Raw genomic sequence first — 21,678 nt, 5'->3', positions numbered from 1 at the left:
AACAACCACGGGGACGCTGCTGGAGGATCTTACCGGACTATCACAAAACCGATTTCTTCTTAAATCTGTAATTCATCAAGTTGCTAGGACTTGAGCACGAGTCAATGGCACCTAAGTAACCCCCCTTTTACTAAATTGCAATAGTGGTTATTAGCACAGGGAGCTGTGCTGGATGCTCTGCTCCCGCCGCTCATAGGAACTCTATGAGTGTCGGAAGCAGCGCGGCTCCCTGCACTAATAACCACTATTGCAGTTTAGTAAAAGGGGGGTAACTAACTAAGGGGTCCTTTTACTAAGGCACGCTAGTGGGTCCTAGCGAGCGCCAAATGCTAATGCGTGCTAACGCATCCATAGGATATAGCATTATTCGTTAATATGCACTAGCATGCCTTAGCAAAAGGACCCCTAAAGTTGATCCTAGCTTTTAATGGGACTCAATAAAACTGAACGCAATATGGTGCAATGTGTTCAAATCATTTGCCCCCCACCCCGCCAAGATTAATTTTGCTGCCCCATTTTGCACTATTTGAAAGCTTTTTAAATTTCTTGTCAGAAAGGCCTAAAAAAACAAACAATATTGCAATAGTCTGTGTTATAACACCCTACACTTGCTAAAGCTTAGGGCTCCTTTTACAAAGGTGCGTTAGCGCTTTTAGCCAAAAAAACTACCGCCTGCTCAAGAGGAGGCGGTAGCGACTAACTTGCGGGGCTTTTTAGCGCGCGCTATTCCGTGCGTTAAGGCCCTAACACACTTTTGTAAAAGGAGCCCTAAGTTTCTAATAAAGATTAAATACTATGAAGCATTTTAGGCTTGAAAAGTGCCTTTTTTACAATATTATTTGAATGCTGTTCCATTGTCAGTCCAGAGTCAACCTATTATTCACAAAATATTTATTTTAGTGCAAACAGGAGCCTCAACACTTGCTAATCTTGGGGCCAGGAGAATTAAAAAAAACCTAAGAGCTGTTTTTGGTTTTTTCTCTGTTCTATGTAGATTGAGCCACATGCCAGAATTAATGATATCAGACTGATGTTTCATAAGTATTGTAAGTATCAATTTCCAAGAACATTAATCATAAATAGGTAACATTCTCCTGCTTTGGGCCCAATGATTACAAGAAAGCATTGTGGAGATTTGCGCGCGGTATGTTTTGCTGACTACTGGGTATGTTTTGATGAAGTTGATTTGCATATGATGATTGTAGTGGTACTATATTTTTATTATTTTATTGTTAAGTGGGTTGTATATGCAATGGTTAGGGTCTGGTGGATAGCTGCTTATGTTTTTGGTACTCTTCCTTATGATTTGTGTTACTGTTCTTGTGTCCTATCTGAGGTATTATTTCTTATGTTTCTTTGTACTCCACCTAGTATTGTGGATAAGCAGACCGGAAATAAAGCAAATGAATAAATATTATTGATGGCATGCAGTTATATTTCAATGTCATTTCTTGGAGAGAAATGTGGAAATTTTCCACATGGGTTTTGTTGTCAGGTAAAGTGAGCTACCAAAAATGAAACCAGTTATATCTGCTTTAGGCCTAGAGAAATGTGTTAAACAATATGGTGGCCTGAAATGTTTTTATTTTTTAAACTGCTGTACTGGTTATTTGGAAGACAGTATAGAAGTTTTACTGGATTGCATTGTATTTCATTAATTTGTGTTTTTACAGATCCAGAGTGGTACCCAGCTCGACAGTCAATAAGACTAGATCCTAGTAAGTGTCACTGAGAGGTGAGCTCAATGTTTCATCACCTCATTGCACCTTTCTCTTTCATTCTCCAATTAATTCAGTATGGCTGGGGTCCCAGACTTGTCCTGGGGGAACGCCACCCAGTCAGGTTTTTGGGATATTCACAATTAATATGCATGAAGTAGATCTGCATATCAAGAAGAAGAAGTGACAGCGGGAAAGGGAAGATATGAGAGACGTTTAAATACCTACGTGGCATAAATGTGTCACAAGTCATTTTCAATTGAAAGGAAGCTCTGGAATGAGAGGATGACGTTAAGAGGTGATAGGCTCTGGAGTAATCTGAGGAAATACTTTTTTACAGAAAGAGTGGTAGATGCGTGGAACAGTCTCCTGGTAGAGGTGGTAAAGACCAATGTACCGTATTTTCTCGCATATAACGCGCGTGTTATACGTGGTTTTTACGTACTGCGCATACCCTCACACGTTATACGTGTGAGCGCGTTGTACAAAATTTTTTTTACATAGTTCCCCCCCCCCGATGTCCGATTCACCCCCCACAGGACCGCTCGCACCCCCACCCCGAAGGACCGCTCGCACGCACCCCCACCCCTAAGGACCGCTCGCACGCACTCCCACCCGCACCTGCACCCCCACAGCCTCCCGACCCCCCCCCCCCATCATGTAGAAGCTCCTACCGATGTCCTGCTGCTTCCTCTTGGCGGTCCTGACACCCGACACGATCGGGGCAAGAGGGAGCTCAAGCCCTCTTGCCCCAGCCAACCGCGGCACACCCGACACGATCGGGGCAAGAGGGAGCTCAAGCCCTCTTGCCCCAGCCAACCGCGGCACACCCGACACGATCGGGGCAAGAGGGAGCCTAAGCCCTCTTGCCCCGCCGACTCCCCAACTCACCGACAATATCGGGCCAGGAGGGAGCCCAAGTCCTCCTGGCCCTGGCGACCCCCCCCCCCCCGCTAGTTGTTCGGGCCAGGAGGGAGCCCAAACCCTCCTGGCCACGGCGACCCCCTACCCCCACCCCGCACTACATTACGGGCAGGAGGGATCCCAGGCCCTCCTGCCCTCGACGCAAACCCCCCTACCCCAACGACCGCCCCCCCAAGAACCTCCGACTGCCCCCCCAGCCGACCCGCGACCCCCCTGGCCGACCCCCACGGCACCCCCACCCCCCTTCCCCGTACCTTTGTGTAGTTGGCCGGACAGATGGGAGTCAAACTCGTCTGTCCGGCAGGCAGCCAACGACGGAATGAGGCCGGATTGGCCCATCCGTCCTAAAGCTCCGCCTACTGGTGGGGCCTAAGGCGCCTGGGCCAATCAGAATAGGCCCGGGAGCCTTAGGTCCCACCTGGGGGCGGGGCCTGAGGCACATGGGCCCAACCCGCACTAAACGCTAACGCATCAATAGACTAACATGCACGCTTTAGCACGTGCTAAATGGTTAGCACACCTTAGTAAAAGAGGGCCTAAATGTAGACCTGGGGAGGGGCCTATAGTGGTTGAGAGTGGGGCTTATTTCTTTTCTTTGGGGAGGAGATGAATTGCCCAGATGTCCTTTTTTCTTTTTGAATAAGGTTAAGATAATTGTCATATGATGTAGGAATTCATAGTATATAATATGTTTATGTTCCAACTCAGAGATGGGGTTGGTAAAAAGATTACATATAGGAGCTTTATTTGGTTTTCCTGAGATACAGGGGACCTCTGAACTGTGGAGATATTTAAATTTGGGAAGTGTTAGCTTACTTTTATTCAGAAAGAGTTCTAAGTCCCACGTTTGAATCAATGGAACACATCTGACAAAGGCCCTTTATAAGAAATTGGTAGCATATCTCTGACTACGTAAAACCAAATAAGCAATTGAGGAGGTTTCTAAAATTTGATTGGGAAAATCCTCATTCGTGACACAGAAACATGTAAAGTAAAGCAATAAATGCAAATGCTATCTTTACAGGCTATCATTCAAATGTCAGAGTCACTCTGCTTTCTGTTGCAAACTTCCTCTTTATAGGGCTTGATTCAAACATGGGACTTAGAACTCTTTCTGAATAAAAGTAAGCTAACACTTCCCAAATTTAAATATCTCCACAGTTCAGAGGTCCCCTGTATAGATGAAGCATTCATAGCCCCTGGGGAGATGTGTCAAGAGAGGAGCGGGAGTCTCATCTGTTGTAAAATAGCAATACCTTATGGCCAAACTTAGGGCTCCTTTTACAAGGGCGTGCTAGGGCCTTAACGCGCGGAATAGCATGCGCTAAAATGCCGTATGCACTAGCTGCTACCGCCTCCTTTTGAGCAGGCAGTAGATTTTTTTTGCTAGCGCACGCTAATCCAGTGCGTATGGTAAAACCCGTAGCGCACCTTTGTAAAAGGAGTCCTTAGGGCGCATTTGCACTGTGTCATAGAGAGAGCAGAGGGTCTATGACCACTTAACTAGGGATTGTTGTTGTGCTGGCTGGATTACGTAGAGAGAAGAGGGTTAAACATGGATTCAGATATCCTCACCCTTGAGCAGATGCAAATGGAGGCTCATTTTATTTACTTCTAGTTGGGATTGGTTACAACCAAGATGGACGCCCAAAGGAACAGAAGAAAACTGCCAAACCAAAATAGCAACTCCAGCACAGTAAACCATCTCATTTGATACAGTGTCCTTCAAATCATATTTTTCTTAAGTCTCTAAAGCATCTTGAGCTCTCTAAATGGTCAAATTTCACCCGGCCATTCCACTTTGCTGCAGAAAGTCACTCAGGTTGGCTGGAAGATCTTCCGATCTTTTCTGTAGAGATTAGTTCCTGTGCACATTTCCAGATGTTGAGAAAAAGAGGTTTTGATAATTAGAAATGCCAGATGATATTCTAGAACTCTATTGTGATTAACGTAAATATATCATTGTGTATTGTTTCCTTTGCAGAAGGCAAATCTTTGAAAGTTGAAGACGTCCTTCAGGACCTTCCAGTCAGCAGCTCTGTTACTCTATATTTTAAAGATTTAGGTCCACAGGTTGGATGGACTATGGTGAGTTTCAATACACGTTGCAAAGTTAAGCAGCAGTGCTTGTAAAAGGTGTGTTTCTTAAAAGTATTCAATGGGCAGTCAGAACAAAGACACTCCTACTCTATCGGAACTCTCTGTAGCCAACACGTCATACATGGGGAGAGCAATAAGGAAATTCATTTCTGAAGCTAAAATGACATTTTACCCATGCGGATTGGGGTTCTGATTATTGCCCAACTTGTCAATGGGTAGGAGAGCTCATGGTACAATCACCAGCCTATTATGCTCACAACCTGTGTTTAAATCCTGCCCTGGCAGGGGATTTCCATGAAGTAGCTTGGCTCTTGTCAACTCAGTCATCCATCCACTTTTGGCCAGTAGATGTGTGCTCTGGGAGGCAGGGAAGCAAAGATGACTAGTGAAGACAATGGAAAAGCACCCTACTAAAAGTCTGCCAAGAAACTATCATACAAGTGGCAGTCCCTGTAAGTCATTCCTGTCCTGACACAGTACTTGCAACCCATTACCTTAACTCCATGTGCATTGTTCAACACATACCCTTATACCCTCAGACAACAAAGGTCATCTTAGGAGCAGGTAGAGGGAAAGTCAAGAAACAAAACATATAGTTGTACGTAATCAAAACTACACAGATTATTTTTTGATGGAAAAATTACATTCAGAGAAAGCAGCTGTAGTCTCTGTGGGTAATTTTTTAAGGGGGCAGTAATACAAGGGGCTGCTGAAAAGTTCTCAGCCCAACCAAGAAGAGACTGATGTGGAGCCATGAAACTTTACGAGTTATCCCACACTTTTCTTGACACTTTTTGTTTCAATGATATGAAATGAAACAAAAAGTGTCAAGAAAAGTGTGGGATAACTCTTACATTTCATGGCTCCACATCATTCTCTTCGTGGCTGGGCTGAGAACTTTTCAGTGACCCCCTATGGACTTTTGCTTTGAAAACTGACTGGCAGTTTTGATTATCATCCCCATACAGTATGAAAACAGCATAAACAGTTGAATCGATCTTCCTATGTGGGTATATAAGTGAATCAGGAAAACATCAGGTAAAGTGACTCTATCAGAACCTCATAAAACAGATTAACACTGACACTTAAATAAAAAGCTTGAAAAAAGCTTTCCCACAGTATGTTCCCACAGTAAAATAATAATAATAAAAAAGGTTCCTTCATATATTTTATAGTAATAAGAAAAGAGCTTAGAAATAAAATCACATCCCCCCTCAAAAAACCAAACCAACCTGAATCAATGATCCTGGCATCCATAAAGACCATCCTTTGGCAATGAAGCCACCCACATAATATTATGTATAAAACCTTTCACATCAAATTAATGTGTATACTGGGAAATGGGGTTGTAGGTTAGCTCAAAAGTTATAGGCAAAGTGGTAAAATTCTGCTGTTCTGCACATAATTTATAGACATGTTCGGCCAGAGAAATGGAAAGACTGACTTATGTGTACGAGGCTGACATGGTTGCAGCTTATACACATATTTGTGATGCCCTTTAAACATTCATAAATGCTGAATATAAATAAAAGAGTTGGTACATAGGGCTCCTTTTATCAAGCTGCGCTAGAGGGGTTAACGCGTGCGACTTTTCATCACGCGCTAACCCCCGCGCTGGCCTAAAAACTACCGCTTGATAAAAGGAGCCCTTAACTTTGGGGTGTTTTTACTAAGTTGCAGTAGAAAGTGGCCTTAGTGAGCCCTTGCGCAGATCTCTCCTGCTCACTAAAGCCATTTTTACCACAGCCATAAAATGGGCTGATTTTTCTCTCCGTCAAAAATTACAAAGACTAGGGGACACTTGATGAAGTTACAGGGAAATACTTTTAAAACCAGTAGGAGGAAATTTTTTTTCACTCAGAGAAGAGTTAAGCTCTGGAACACATTGCCAGAGGTTGTGGTAAGAGCGGATAGCGTAGCTGGTTTTAAGAAATGCTTGGAGAAGTTTCTGGAGGAAAAGTCCATAGTCTGTTATTGAGAAAGACATGGGGGAAGCCACTGCTTGCCCTGGATTGGTAGCATGGAATATTGCTATTTCTTGGGTTTTGGCCATTGGATTGGCTACCGTGAGAACTAAGACTTTATAGGACCATAGGAACTGCCGCTGCTGGGTCAGACCTGTGGTCCATCGTGCCCAGCAGTCCACTCCCACAGCGGCCCTTAGGTCAAAGACCAGTGCCCTATCTGTGACTAGCCTTACCTTCGTAAGTTCTGTTTCAGCAGAACTGGTTTAACGTTGTCTTGAATCCCTGGAGGGTGTTTTCCCCTATAACAGCCTCCGGAAGAGCGTTCCAGTTTTCTACCACTCTCTGGGTGAAGAAGAACTTCCTTATGTTTGTACGGAATCTATCCCCTTTCAACTTTAGAGAGTGCCCTCTCGTTCTCACTACATTTTTAGATGCTATGATTTATTGTTAAGAACAAATATGCTGCCTATGCAAAACCTTAAATAGCCTTAAATAAATAAATAAATAGATTAAAAATTAGTCATTCTCTTTCTTCTTTTTGCAGGTATTTTTGACAGAATATGCAGGTCCCCTTTTTATCTATTTTCTGTTCTATTTCCGCCTGCCTTTTGTCTATGGACTGGATGCTGCATTCACATCGAGTCCACATTCTGTGGTTAAGTAAGTGTGTGTGCAAGCTCTCAGTGATTTTTTAGATATCGGTTTCCTATTCTGTATTCCTCTCGTTTTCTTAAATGCTTTTGTCTTGCTGTTTCCAGCTTGGCATGTATCTGCCATTCTTTCCACTACATGAAAAGATTGATTGAAACAATATTTGTTCATCGGTTCTCCCATGGGACCATGCCTCTGAGGAGTATTGTGAAGGTAATCTGTCACAAGTATACCAACAGGCCTCTCACAAAACAGTCCTGGCTCTATCTGATTTCCTTGAGGAGAAGGGGGTGGGGTGGGGGTGGGAGAGAAGGCAGGCATTTGGTGGGAGATTTGCACATAGGAATCTTCACCAGTAAAATTCCAATTCTTTTCCAGTGACGTTTACATTTTTATGTCTTCTCCAGAGTTTTTCTAATTCTCATTTTTGAGCGTTTGAAAATATTACATATTTGTAACGCATTGCTTATACGAGGGGGTGCTGAAATGTTCTCAGTCCAACCAACCAACTTAATTTCTGAGCGTTATTTTGCCACTGTAGCTGTAGAGTGCCAATTTGCAGAAATGAAATTCTATATTTTGACTTTGTTTCAGATCATTGACTGAACCATATCCATGTCATTCTCTTTTTGGTTGGGCTGAGAACTTTTCAGCCCAATCAAGTAGAAAGGGTAGATGTGAATCACTTGTTTACTCTTTCCAAAAATACTAGGACTAGAAGGCACGCGAGGAAACTGCTAAATAGTAGATTTAAAACAAACTGGAAAAAATATTTCTTCACACAGCGTGTAATTAAACTCTGGAATTCGTTGCCAGAGAATGTGGTGAAGTCAGTTAGCTTAGTGGGGTTTAAAAAAGGTTTGGAAAAATTCCTAAAAGGGAAGTCCATAGGCCATTTTTGAAATGGCTTGGGGAAATCCACTGCTTTTTCTTAAGATAAACAGCATAAAATCTGTTAATAGTCTCTAGAGTATATAGACTGGGGAAGATAGGTGTAAATACTGTTTACTCAGTCAAAAAGACTAATTGTAAAAGATAAGTAACTGCACCATATCATGATGCCTAAATGTATCAAAACCACCAGTGAGTACCATCTGAAGCTGTATTGAAAACCATCACAGAAACATTCCAATTCTGTATTGTAGCACCATTACAGAAGCTCATGCATTGTAACACCATTACAGAAGCTCATGTAAACCACTCTGAATTGACACTCCAGTCATTAGTGGCGGTATAGAAGCTGTAAATAAACAATAAACAATTACTTGGTTTCTAGCTAGGTACTTGGGACCTGGGTTGGTCACTGTTGGAAACAGGATACTGGACTTGATGGACCTTTGGTCTGTCCAGAATGGCAGTTCTTATGTATTTTCCTAGTGGCTGTGGTATCTGAAGACCAGTATACCCAAAGAAATGTTTCTTCTTTCTCATCATTTCCCGCAGTAACTCCAGAATGGATTCTTTAGCAAGAACTAAAACATTCTGCAGCGCAGTTTGAGAAATTCAGTAGCATGCCATATTTGCTTAATGTAAGGGGACCCTACTGAGAAATCAAAATCCAAAAGCTTAAACTCAGTCTGAGTGGCAAGAGCAAAGGACTTGGCAGATTTGCTTAACAATCCTGCTCAGTTCTTTTCAGATTTAATTACTAGGATACACACTCACACACACAAAAAATCCTTCTTAAAACTTTCAACAATATTTTTATTATCTACCAGGGACTGCTGAAAAGTTCTCATCCAAACCAAGAAGAGAATGGTGTGGAGCTATGAAACTTACAAGTTATTTCACACTTTTTGTTTCAATGATATGAACTGAAAAGTGTGGAATAATTTGTAAGATCCAGTAGTCAGCACTCTCAAGATTCCTGATACACTTGCTGCCTGATTCTCTGCTTCTGGTGGCTTTCTGTGTTCAGCTGTTGTTGCCTTACTCCTGGTACAACCAGATCTCACAATATCTAATGCAGGTTCTGGGAACTGATGGTACCTCATGGGGAGGGTCTCCAATCTCTGCAGGAGCACTGATGCACAGGCTCAGACGGTTCTTGTGAGGTATGGTTTGACTGTAATTCCTCCTGCGCTCCTTTGGAAATCGTGGACTGGGAGTGAGAACATTTGTGAATAGGGGGTGATGGGTTGATGTCATTAGTGTGGACCTCCTGGTAGGATTGCACCCCGGGTCTGCTTTAGGTGCCAAACTCTATCTCACTATCAATCTGCATGGCAACAACCTTAGCCTCAGTCCAAGATTCGACCCCAGATGTTTGGTCACTTTGGGCTCCTTTTACTAAGGTGCGCTAGCGTTTTTACTGCGTGCTGCATGGAGGCACGTGCTAACCCCGCGCTACGCATCAAGAACTAACGCCAGCTCAATGCTGGCGTTAGCATCTAGCGCGCATGGCAATGCAGCACGCACTAAAACTGCTAGCGCAGCTTAGTAAAAGGAGCCCTTTGTCTTGTATACCTACATCTGTAAGATGCTGTTTATAGACGAGCCCTCCTGTGAGCTGCTGCTTGAAAATATTTTTTGTGCTGCTCTGGCCACTCTATGTTTCTTCTTACCCTGCATGGTCTATTGGACCCAAGAGAAATATAGGAGATCCGCTCTCTCAAGTACTTGTCTGATGTTGCAGGAGTAGTACGGTAAGATGGCAACTATGTGAACCGAGAAAGGTTGAAAAGCTCAGTGTTATTGCTGCTGATCACAGCTAAAATGAGCTGGGTGCCTTGATCCAAACCTCCCTGGAGGGTAACAGCTGTTGAAGAAGAAACTGGAAGTTTGGGTGTATCATGAGAGAACAAACAGCTCTGTTGGAAATGAAGGACTTCGGGGAGACGGAAGAACTGCTGGACCTCAGGGAAAGAAGGTGGCAGTAAGTGGATCTGCCTTTATAAATTTGTGACCCGGCCTCAGCCCCCACTTGCCCAATGCCACCAGTGGCTGCCTATTGTGATGGAAGTTTAAGATAGGAAAATGTAATGATTACATTTGCAGCTCGTCAATCATGATTCACGATTGAATTTGTGGGCGGAAAGGGAGCCAGGGGTGCAGCCAGAACCTCTTGCCACCATATTATCTTGGCCCCTTCTAACAAGTCTTGAGGGCCAACCCTTAGTTGGTACTGATCTGTTCTGAGTTACTTGGACTTCTGTACTAGAAACATGTTATTTGTTTTCTCTTTTCTATGTGTCTCATGCTGCATGCAGTTCCATTTGCCCTGCTAATTAAAAAGCTGTGCTGCTTTATTATTCTTGCAAAGAGGAAACCCGTGTCATTTTTTTTTGTCTTCAAATGCCATTCTTTTATTTAAACTGCATTGTGCTCAAAATCTCTAACAGTATGTAACTGGCTTTACATACATACTCATAACTTCTCTTTTGAATACTAGCTACAAACCACCCCAAATTTAAAGTGATTTAACCAGGCAGGAGAGGCTTATGCCGCATTATATTGTTTCCGATTACCTAAATGTTGGTATTCAGTGCCACCGAACTTCATCACAGACTGCCCCTGCACTGTCCAGTTGGTGCTGGGGTAATCCATGGGTAGATCTTGGACAGAGCATGAGAGGAGTTGGGCCCTAATCGGTTAGCAGCTATATTCAGGTCATTAACTAATTAGGGAACTTGAGAGAGCGGATCTCCTGTATTTCCCTTGTGTCCGACAGATCATGCAGGATAAGAAACATAGAGTGGCCAGCATAGAGGGTGTCCTAACTTTAGCCACAAAGCTAACTAGGCACTGGTCTGTATATTAGCTAGTGCCCAGTTAGCTTCCAGGTTGTTACCATTCACATCTCCTCCTTCCCCTGTGATGCTGATCCCTCTCCCTCCCCTCCCCTTCTGAGGGCAAACAGAGCCAACCAAGCCCATCCCCATCGGCCCCCTTGGTCATATGGCAAAGAGTCCTGGTGGTTCAGTGGGGACATAAGTGAAGGTGTGAAGACTACTCGCTCCTGCCTGTGGTGACTTCTTATCCAAAATGGGTGCCACAACCTATACTTCTGTTACTAGGCAGAAGGATTAGCCCTGGTTCTAGAAATTGCAAGAGCTTTCCAAATCAAAGGTTCTCACTCAACACTAGTAGACAATAGAGTTCACTGTTAAGCTGACTCACTGGCAGAATCTATATGCCTTCTACATAAATTTGAATTCCTACCTTAACACTCATACGAGTAGATATATCTTAAATTAAGTGATTGGTAAGAAAATGCTTTCACATTAGAGTCGTTGACTTTGGGGGAACATTCTAACATTGGGCCTAGTGCTGTATTCTAGCACCAGTGTGGTACATAGTGGATGCCTCCTGCTTTGGTTCCTGGGAGGAGAGTGAAAGTCATTTCTGCTGGTAGGGGTTTGGCAAGATGAACTCCCAGGGCCTCTGATCATGAGGATCCTGCATCTAGGAAAATTCAGCTTGCATGCCTTCATGCCTTCCCCATTCTTCTACCTGACACAAAAGCTCCCTCATCAGAGTGACCCAATGCTAATACTTGCTGTATTTTGTGACAGCAGGGACTGTGAGTCGGTTTATGCTCATAATTTCCACAGTGGCTCTTCCTTCTCTCTTTAACCTACACATAGGAGGAGGGAAGAGGGGAGGAGGATCAGTACACACAATGGGCCTGATTCTGTAAAGGACACCGATATCATGGCAATATGTCAATCACGCATCAGCGTACTTTACAGAATTGCATCTAGATTGCTGAACAGACGCCTTAAATGTAAGCCAGCATTTTGCAGACCTACATTTAAGGCGTCTGTCTCACCTCTACGGAGATGCTTAGGGATGCTTAAGCATGCCCAAGGCCACTTCCAGGTGAAACCACACCCACACCCTGCCTTGGACATGCTTAAGCGTCCCTATGAGTCCCTGTAGATGCTCTACAGACATCTACAATGAAGGCATCCTTCCCTTGCACAATTAAACAAAAAAACGTTCATCCCGATTGGCTTCCATATGGCAGTAGTTAGAGCTCAAGTGTTTGGAAGGAAGGTTTAGGAGCAGACCCAGGGATTTCTTCCCATGTAAATTATACATTTAGGTCTATATTCTATACCAAGGTGAATGTTTGTCCCCGATCTAGACCACAAGAATGAAGCTAAGTACAAACGAACTTAGTTATAAGTATTAAATGAGATATTTATTTAAATATTTAAAAAGTTAAAAATCTAAAATATATTTAAAAATCAATTTATCTTTATTTAATCTACTTATACAAATATTATTGCTGATCCGATGAAGATTTAACACATAAAGCTTGGAGTAATGAGATGATTTGAACTCTGAATGGTGTTGCTGAGGATCCTAAAAATTGATGAAGGGTGTTACTCATAGGGTTTATTAAGTATATTTTCCCTATTGCTAGTTAGTATCTAAAAAAAAATCAGCACTCAAAAGGATGGCACTTAGTGTGATTCTATAAAATGTCTCCTACGTAAGGCACAATGTACAGAATTGCTCTTAGCATGTCTAACATTTAGGCGCATCCATTTAGGCTCTCGAAACCCTGGCCTAACTATGTGTGCCTATGTTGGGCATGGATTGGGCATATTATGCCTATCTTTTAGGAATGCCCATGGCCTGCTATGCTTCTCCCCTGGCTGTGCCCTCTTTTGAGATTCGCACTAGAGAATGACACGGTGACATAATTCATCACCGTTCCCGTCCCCGCGGATAACCACGGTAAACAATCCTGTGTCATTCTTACGTGTCTATCTCAACCTCAGTCCTTCTACACCAACTTTCTTCAATGCAAGGCTTAAGGGTCTGTGGTTGAGCCCATTCATACTCTTGATTCTTCCCTCTCTCCTTGAATAATGACATCAAGATGGTTTCCCACGGTTATCCATGGGGACAGGAATGGGGATTAATTTTGTCACCATGTCATTCTCTAATTAGCACTCTAGAATTTACACACACCACTTTATAGAATACTTCTAATTAACACCAATTATTACTTGTCAATTGCCAATTTATTTATTCAATTTTCTATACCATTCTCCCAAGGGAGTCAGAAAGGCTTATATGAATTTATTCAAGTATTCAAGCCTTTTTCCCTGTCTGTCCTAGTGGGTTTACAATCTATCTCATGTACCTGGGGCAATGGTGGGAGGATTAAGCGACTTGCCCAGGGTCACACGGCACAGTGTAGGTTTGAACCCACAACCTCAGGGTGCTGAAGCTGTAGCTTTAACCACTGCGCTACATGCAGCGCTGCTTGAGCTCGCTAAGCAATTAAGTTGTGAACGCAAATCAGCAATGTGCACAGATTTGAGCACGCAACTTTGGTCGCACTACACAGAAACAGGCCCAGAGGGTGCAATTCTACAACTGGGCACCCCAAGGATGTGCAGTGGGACCTATTCCATAACAGCATCTGGTTCACCTTACATTTGTACGCCCTGGTTACACCAGCCACAGACCTGACAAAAAAACTGCAGTTGCCAATGTAATTTACAGCATTCTGTAAGTTACATGCATAAGTAGAAGCAGGGCAGGATGAACCAATAGGCCATGTAGGCACATGCCTAGGGCCCGAAATGGTCAGGGGGGCCCAATAAAGGAAGGCATCAACATTGGTTTTTTTTCCAAATGGCGATGGGCCCCTCCAGCATCGATCGACAATGTGGGCCCCACCCCGATTGGCAATGCGGCACCCCCCCCCATCGACGGAAAGTAAGACAAGCAAGCAACGCGGGTAAAAAAGGCAACGAGAACTGTAATTGTGCAAGCGGGGCAGGGGCAGAGAGCCCAGTGTGTCTAGGGGCCCTCGACGAATTAATCCTGCCCTGAGTAGAAGCACTGCCTGTGCTCTATCCATCACATACCCTTACATTTCCACACCATGCCACACTTAGGCCCCCTGCTGGCACTTTTGTGTATACTATTCTATATATTTATGCATGCGAGGGACATGTCGATACAGGTGCCTAGATTACGGAATTGCATTTTATCTCTACTTATCATACCTAGAGATAGCTTTGCTTACTTCCGATGTTTGGGGCAAGGTCTTTGATCTTTCCTTGGCAAGGGTTCCAAAATCTCTAATTTAGCCCCATTTAGCAGCTACCCAGTTTGTGCAGAAGTGACACTGGCATAGGGCTGAGCTTTAAAGGCTCTCATGCCCTTTGCCATGCAGGGAGAGAAAGGAAGGAATAAAACTGGAAGTCTAACAGTTCTAATAACTATGAAATCTGTGTTGTGGCATTTAAAGAAAAAAATAAAATAAAAGCAAACCAAGTGACCAGTGCAGGTCAATCCTTCCACTCACCCCAACTTTGCAAGGATTTATTTGCCAACAAGAAAATTTGATCTCGCTGATTCTTTTTCTCAGCTGCTTGATTGGACCGAATGTTCGGTTCTTTCGCAAGATATCCATTTTGTCACACAAGCCTAGAGCAATTCTTTTTAGATTTCCATTATATCAGCACCATCTAGTGGAGATCACAAGCACACCCCTGAATAATGCTTCCTTTAAGAAGCCGAAACACGGAGCGTGGTGGGGTCCAACCAAAAAGGATTTAAGGACTCTATTGGGCTTGTCATTTTGTATACATGTCTTAAAGGTTTGCACATATTTAATAAACTCTCAGTTGTTCTAGAGGCTGATGTGTACAGTCCCTTCCCCCACTTTATCTTTTTGTTTTGTTATCTCACTGATTCAGCCATTTCCAGTGGAATAAAGGTTAAAAAAAAAAAAATTATGCAGGTGCACAACTACTGTGAAGGAGGTTAGTTATTATGCAGTGTCATGCGCTCTCATATTATATGCAAGAAGGATTTCTCTCCGTTGATATGAGAAGTGGATGAGATTAATGCACACTTATTTTGCAGAACTGCCTCTATTACTGGGGACTTGCGGCTTGGCTGGCATATTATATCAATCATCCTCTCTATACTCCAGCTTGTAAGTAACATAGCAAGCATGTGCATGGTTAGTTTCAGCTGCTGACTGCAATAGTCTTCAGTGTTTATATATCTTTTGCAAATCCAGGTATCATATTAACGATATATTTGTATTCTTTGTTGTAGCTTATGGACAAAAGCAGATCGTCTTCTCTCTGATCATGTTTCTGGTAGGTTAGCTTCATTATATTATAAGACACTGACTCACACAGTCATTACATACATATACACACCATAGACCCTCATTTGACACAATCAAGAGTTGGACCCCTTTTTAATATTACATTATAGAACAGGGGTGGGCAACTCCAGCCCTCGAGGGCCGGAATCCAGTCGGGTTTTCAGGATTTCCCCAATGAATATACATGAGATCTATTTGTATGCACTGCTTTCAATGCATATTTATTGGGGAAATCCTGAAAACCCGACTGGATTCCGGCCCTCCAGCGCCGGAGTTGCCCATCCCTGCTATAGAAACAGATAAAAATGAAGGCAATAAAGACCATATTGCTTATCCAGTCTCCCCATCACTCCCTTAGAAATCCTATGTACTTGTTGAATTCAGGTACAGTTTTCATCTCCACCAGTTTCTCCAGGAAGCCATTCCATGAATTCACCACTCTTTCATCTTTATTCTATGTACCCTCATTCTAGAGCAGGGGTGTCAAAGTCCCTCCTTGAGGGACGCAATCCAGTCGGGTTTTCAGGATTTCCCAATGAATATTTATGAGATCTATTAGCATGCAAATAGATCCCATGCATATTCATTGGGGAAATCCTGAAAACCCGACTGGATTGCGGCCCTCAAGGAGGGACTTTGACACCCCTGCTCTAAAGTATACATATTGAGATCTTTAAGGCTGTATAGTGACATGTGTACCTGGGACTTTGAAATGTGACATTCATCGCAGTAGCCCTTAGAGCAGGGGTGTCAAAGTCCCTCCTCAAGGGTCACAATCCATTTGGGTTTTCAGGATTTCCCCAATGAATATGCATGAGATCTATTAGCATTCAATGAAAGTAGTGCATGCAAATAGATCTCATGCATATTCATTGGGGGAAATCCTGAAAACCCGACTGGATTGCGGTCCTCGAGGAGGGACTTTGACACCCCTGCCCTAGAGGGTCCCTCTGCTGTGCGCAGCTCTCTGTGAACAATTTGCCAAGAATGCTGGCTGCTAGCACATCCAAAACAACGGGCTTTTGTGTATTTTTCATGTGGATGTCTGTATATTAGAGAACAGCCAAAAAAGATAGATGTACTAAGGACCAAATGTCTAGATAGGTCCAGTGGCGTACCTAGCATATGTGACACCCGGGGTCCATCATTTTTTGACACCCCCCATCTATGTGAAAATTATGATTTTTAGTAACAATCCACATATCGCACCAGAGTGTACCTAGGAAAAGGCAGCATCTTAAACACTGCAGTGAGCACTAGAATACCAATACATACATTGTAAAACTAAACAAGCCAGATTCTGCACAGTCAATTGATCCTGTACAGTCGATGCTATCAGAAAGCCATGTCCCTTTCATACACACAGACAGATACACCCTCGCCCACAGATACACCCTCGCCCAATATGGAATAATCACAAACTAAAAATAGAAATATGTAGACAAAAGTTAAACTGAACCGCCAAGAAACCAGACTCTGCATACAATGCAACACCACAACACCACAAAAACAGTAATACATGTCCTCTAATACTGTGCAAAATATAAAGACAGTAGATATAAATTTGAAAAAACTGATACAAAACAATCACCACTTTACAAATTAACAAATAAAAATAAAACAAATAATGAGAAATAAGAAAATACCATTTTATTGGACTAATCCCTATAAGCTCGGTCCCCATTCCCGCAAACCACCTGATTCCATCCACACAAGTCTTGAATTGTTTTATATTGAACTTATTATATTTAAGTATAAAAAGAAACAATATTCTGTACAATTGTCAATTTATAAATCAGCGTCTTCTCCCCACTCTCTTTTCCCCATTTCCCTTCAGGGTCCTCAGCCCACCCTCTCTCCACTTTCCTTCAGCGCACACACATAAAAACAAGCAAGTAATTTTATATCATTTTCATTCTATTCATTCATAGAAGTTAAACTCTAAATAATGCCAGTCACATAACAAAACATGATTTTACAAAAATAATTCCCTGCACAGTCAAGCCTGCAAGGATTACTAGATGTCTATCAGCAGCTCCCCTCGCTCCCTCCCCCTTACCCCCCTCCCCCTTACCTTCGTGGCCAAGTCAAAATGATCTACCAACAATAAAATTTTAAAAACACAAAACACACTGTAAGCAGAGAAAACGTTAATTATCATTTATATTCCGCAGGCTTTTAAAGAGGTCAAGGCAGAATACTTTATGCAATGTCACCTCAGTAACAACTATACAAAAATAGACAAATATGCCCCCTCCCTTTTTACTAAATCGCGATAGCGGTTTTTAGTGCAGGGAGCTGCGCTGAATGCCCCACGCTGCTCTCAGCGCTCATAGGCTCTCTGCGCTAAAAACCGCTATTGTGATTTAATAAAAGGGGGCCATAGTGCAAAATATAGACAGCATATATAAATTCTCAAAACGGACACATTTTGATCACTAAATTGAAAATAAAATCATTTTTCCTACCTTTGTTTGGTAATTTCATCAGTCTCTGGTTGCACTTTATTCTTCTGACTGTGCATCCAATATTTCTTCCCTTCTTTCTGCCTACTGTATGCTTTCTCTCCTCTAGACCTCATTCCCTCCCCCAATTTTTTCTTTGTTTCATCCTGCCCCCTTCTTTCTTTCTCTCTCTATGCCCCCTTTCTTTCTGCATGTCTGTCTTTCTCTCCCTCTCTCCATGCCCCATTTCTTTCTTTGTTTCACCCTGCCCCCTTCTTTCTTTCTCTCTCCATGCCCCATTTCTTTCTTTCTTTCACCCTGCCCCTTCTTTCTTTCTCTCTCTATGCCCCCTTTCTTTCTGCATGTCTGTCTTTCTCTCCCTCTCTCCATGCCCCATTTCTTTCTTTGTTTCACCCTGCCCCCTTATTTCTTTCTCTCTCCATGCCCTCTTTCTTTCTCTATGTCTGTCTCTCTCTCCGTGCCCCATTTCTTTCTTTTCTCCCTGCCCCCTTCTTTCTTTCTCTCTCCATGCCCCCTTTCTTTCTCTATGTCTGCCTTTCTCTCTCTTTCCGTGCCCCATTTTTTTCTTTCTTTCTTTGTTTTACCCTGCCCCCTTTCTTTCTTTCTGGCTCCCTGTCCCCACCCCCCTTTCTTTCTTTCTCCCTGCCCTCCCCCATGCCACCGCCATTGGAAAACATGCTGCTGCCACCGCTGCTAGCGAAAGGCTGCCACTGCCGCCATCGGGAACAGGCCAGCGCCAAGTTCTCCCTCCCTGCTTTTCTTCCCTGCGGGGCCGACCAACTCTCGCCACCCAATGTCAATTCTAACGTCGGAGAGAACATTCCAGGCCAGCCAGGCAGCGATTGGCTGGCCCAGAATGTCCTCTCCGACGTCAGAATTGATGTCGGGTGGCGAGAGTTGGTTGGTCCCGTGGGGAAGAAAAGCAGGGAGGGGGAACTCGGCGCTGGCCTGTTCCCGATGGCGGCAGTGGAAGCCTTTCTCCTGCGGCAGCCTATTCCCCGGTGGGTGGCCAGCTATGCACCCCCTTGGGGCGTGCACCCGGGGCGGACCGCCCCCCCCCCCCTCGGTACGCCACTGGATAGGTCATTTAAAAAAAAAAAGAAAAGATAGATTTCTTGATGTTTTGCGAATGGACATTTTCTCTACTGGATTTCTGGACGCCTCCCAACCAAACTGAGACTTAAATGTCCTATTGAAAATGACCATCTGGATGCAGTGGCGAAGGGAGGTAAAGCGGCGTCTGGAGCACTAGCACACCGCCCTCGCTCCTTCCTTGGCCCCCTTGCCAAGAGTGCTGCCCCTTCCCCGTACCTTTTTAACTTTGGCATGAGCAGCCACTAACTTGCTGCCGACGGCTTCAGCATGCTCTCTGAGTGCGGAGTGTGTGACGCAGTGGTTGGAGCTACAGCCTCAGCACCCTGGGGTTGTGGGTTCAAACCCAGCGCTTCTCCTTGTGAACCTGGGCAAGCCACTCAGTTCTCCATAGCCTCAGGTACGTTAGATAGATTTTGAGCCCACCGGGACAGATGGGGAAAATACTTGAGTACCTGATTGTAAAATCGCTTAGATAATCTTGATAGGCGGTATATAAAAAGCTAATAAACTTGAAACATCCTAGGTGCGGGTCCCGGAAGGGACATGAGAGAGAGCGCCAAAGCCCAGGTGGGTGGTAAGTTAGTGGCCGCTCATGCTAACGTTAAAAAAGTATGGCGGAAAGGAAGGGGTGGGGTGGGCATGCGACAGGGGGAGGGGGGGGGGGGGGGGGGGCAAAGAGGAGGAGGGATGCCAGCGTCCACAGCAAGATGACGCCCGGGGCGGACTGCCCGCTCGCACTACACCACTGGCTGTATGTCTTGAAGAGTAGTATGTTTTAATGTTATATCTGTTCTATGTACAGTATGTATGTTGTAAACTGCTTAGATTTGTAGTATATATGAAATTTTTTAAAATAAATATTCGAGCAAGTCAGAGATAGCTAGGGATAAGAGCAGTTCATGGCATTGCTTTGTAATAATAGGTATGGTAATTTTTACCATCTGATTATTATATATTGCCTTGTATTTTCTTGGGTACAGCGGCAGACCAAAACCTAACTTGGTTCCAAACTGTCTGTGCTCTTCACAGACTAGAGCTGGCAAAAAGCAACAAGAAGTAGTGACGGCTAGAATTGCTCAGTCTATTATATTGATCGTTTTTTAAAAAAATTGTTTTCCACTGCAGGGGTGTGAAGCTGGGAATTTCTCCATCCATGTGACACTCAGTAACCTCAAAGGAGATGGTAAATATGGTGTTAGCCTTCTGGCATGTGGGATATGGGCAGCGTGATTTTCAGCCAGGGTGGACTCTGCTAAAAGTGAAGCGCTGTCACTTAGTTTAATACATATACAGTGGTACCTCGGTTTGCGAGTAACCCGGTTTGCGAGTGTTTTGCAAGATGAGCAAAACACTCAGCAAACTTTTGACTCGCAAACCGAGCACTGCCCTGATAAACGAGCACTTACAGACCAGGAAGCGCTGCTTCAGGGGATTCCTCTTCCATCTTCCGGCCAGCCTTCCACGTCAGGTGCCTTCTGCAGGTTGGAGGACCTCTGTCTGGGCCTGCGCGGCCGGGTGCTGTCCCGCCTGCGCGTTGCGTGTGACGCGCACAGCGTCAATCATCGGCGTTGTGCATGTCATGCGCGGCGTGTGGGTGGGGCGGCGATCGGCTGCGTGGGCTCGGGTGGAGGCTCTCCAGCATGCGAGGGGCATCCGACGTGGAGGGCTGGCCGGCGGATGGAGGAGGCATCCCTCTGAAGACACAGCGGGGTTCTCCGGCGGCTGGCGGACATTACACGCAACCCCCCCCCCCCGAAGCGGCACTGTCGGGTTCTTCTTCCGATGACAGACGGAGGAGGCAGACGGAGGAGATGGCGCTGCAGCACTCGGCCCTTTCAGGTACAGACCCCGGGTTCTGGAACCAATCATTGCTGTTGCCACTATTGTCTATGGGGAACTTGGCTTTGATAAATGAGCATTTTGGATTACGAGCTTGCTCCTGGAACGGAATTTGCTCGTAATCCAAGGTACCACTGTATTTGGATGCACCGTCTAAGGAACACTAATGAGTATTCATATAAGCGGTAATAGTGCTGGTAATTAATTAATTTAGGCCAGCTAATCAGCAGGTCTAAACAAAATGAGTAAGTATCCATTTAGGCCCGGATTCTTAAAACGACACCAGAATTGTCTGGCACCTGAAAAAACAGCGCCGGTCACATGTCACTCAAACTACGGTGCCATTTTGAGAATTGAGGCCTGTGTCAAAGAGAGTCACCGGAAATAGGGTTACCAGGTGTCCAGATTTCCCCGGACATGTCTTCCTTTTGAGGACATGTCTGGGGGACTGGACGGCTTTTCAAAACCCGGCACTTTGTCTGGATTTTGAAAAGCTTCCTGACAAAATCACATCGGGAAGAGGCATCCACACATGCTCGGATGCCATCCGGGGGGCAGAACAGGGCATGACAGAGGTAGTCCTGGGAGCATGACCATGGGTCTGGATTTTCCCAAAGGAAGTAGTCCTGGGGGCATGGCCATGGGTCTGGATTTTCCCAAAGGAAAATCTGATAACCCTAACCGGAAATATAAGCTAGGGTTTTACAGGCCTACATTTCTGGCACTTATCTTTGACGCAGAATCACGCTTAACAGAGTTGAACGTCAACCCTACCCATAACCACACTTTTTTTGACGTTTGGTTAAGCATCTGTGTAGATGAATGAA

The 21,678-nt window shown here is 44.2% G+C and overlaps 1 protein-coding gene across 1 annotated transcript in view; it reads left to right on the top strand.

The window, feature by feature from the left end:
- Positions 1-21,678, top strand: part of LOC117346630 (very-long-chain enoyl-CoA reductase-like) — a 61,313-nt gene that overhangs the window by 24,350 nt on the left and 15,285 nt on the right. The window contains exons 3-10 of the mRNA XM_033916518.1: positions 995-1,046; positions 1,674-1,718; positions 4,627-4,730; positions 7,254-7,369; positions 7,468-7,573; positions 15,200-15,272; positions 15,398-15,441; positions 20,138-20,195. Coding sequence (XP_033772409.1) covers positions 995-1,046; positions 1,674-1,718; positions 4,627-4,730; positions 7,254-7,369; positions 7,468-7,573; positions 15,200-15,272; positions 15,398-15,441; positions 20,138-20,195 — 598 coding nt within the window. The remainder of the gene's footprint in view (positions 1-994; positions 1,047-1,673; positions 1,719-4,626; positions 4,731-7,253; positions 7,370-7,467; positions 7,574-15,199; positions 15,273-15,397; positions 15,442-20,137; positions 20,196-21,678) is intronic.

Source organism: Geotrypetes seraphini, chromosome 12 (genome assembly GCF_902459505.1).
Source record: "Geotrypetes seraphini chromosome 12, aGeoSer1.1, whole genome shotgun sequence".
Lineage (NCBI taxonomy): Eukaryota > Metazoa > Chordata > Amphibia > Gymnophiona > Dermophiidae > Geotrypetes > Geotrypetes seraphini.
The sequence above is the reverse complement of the archived record's forward strand: the minus strand, read 5'-3'. Positions and strand labels throughout refer to the sequence as shown.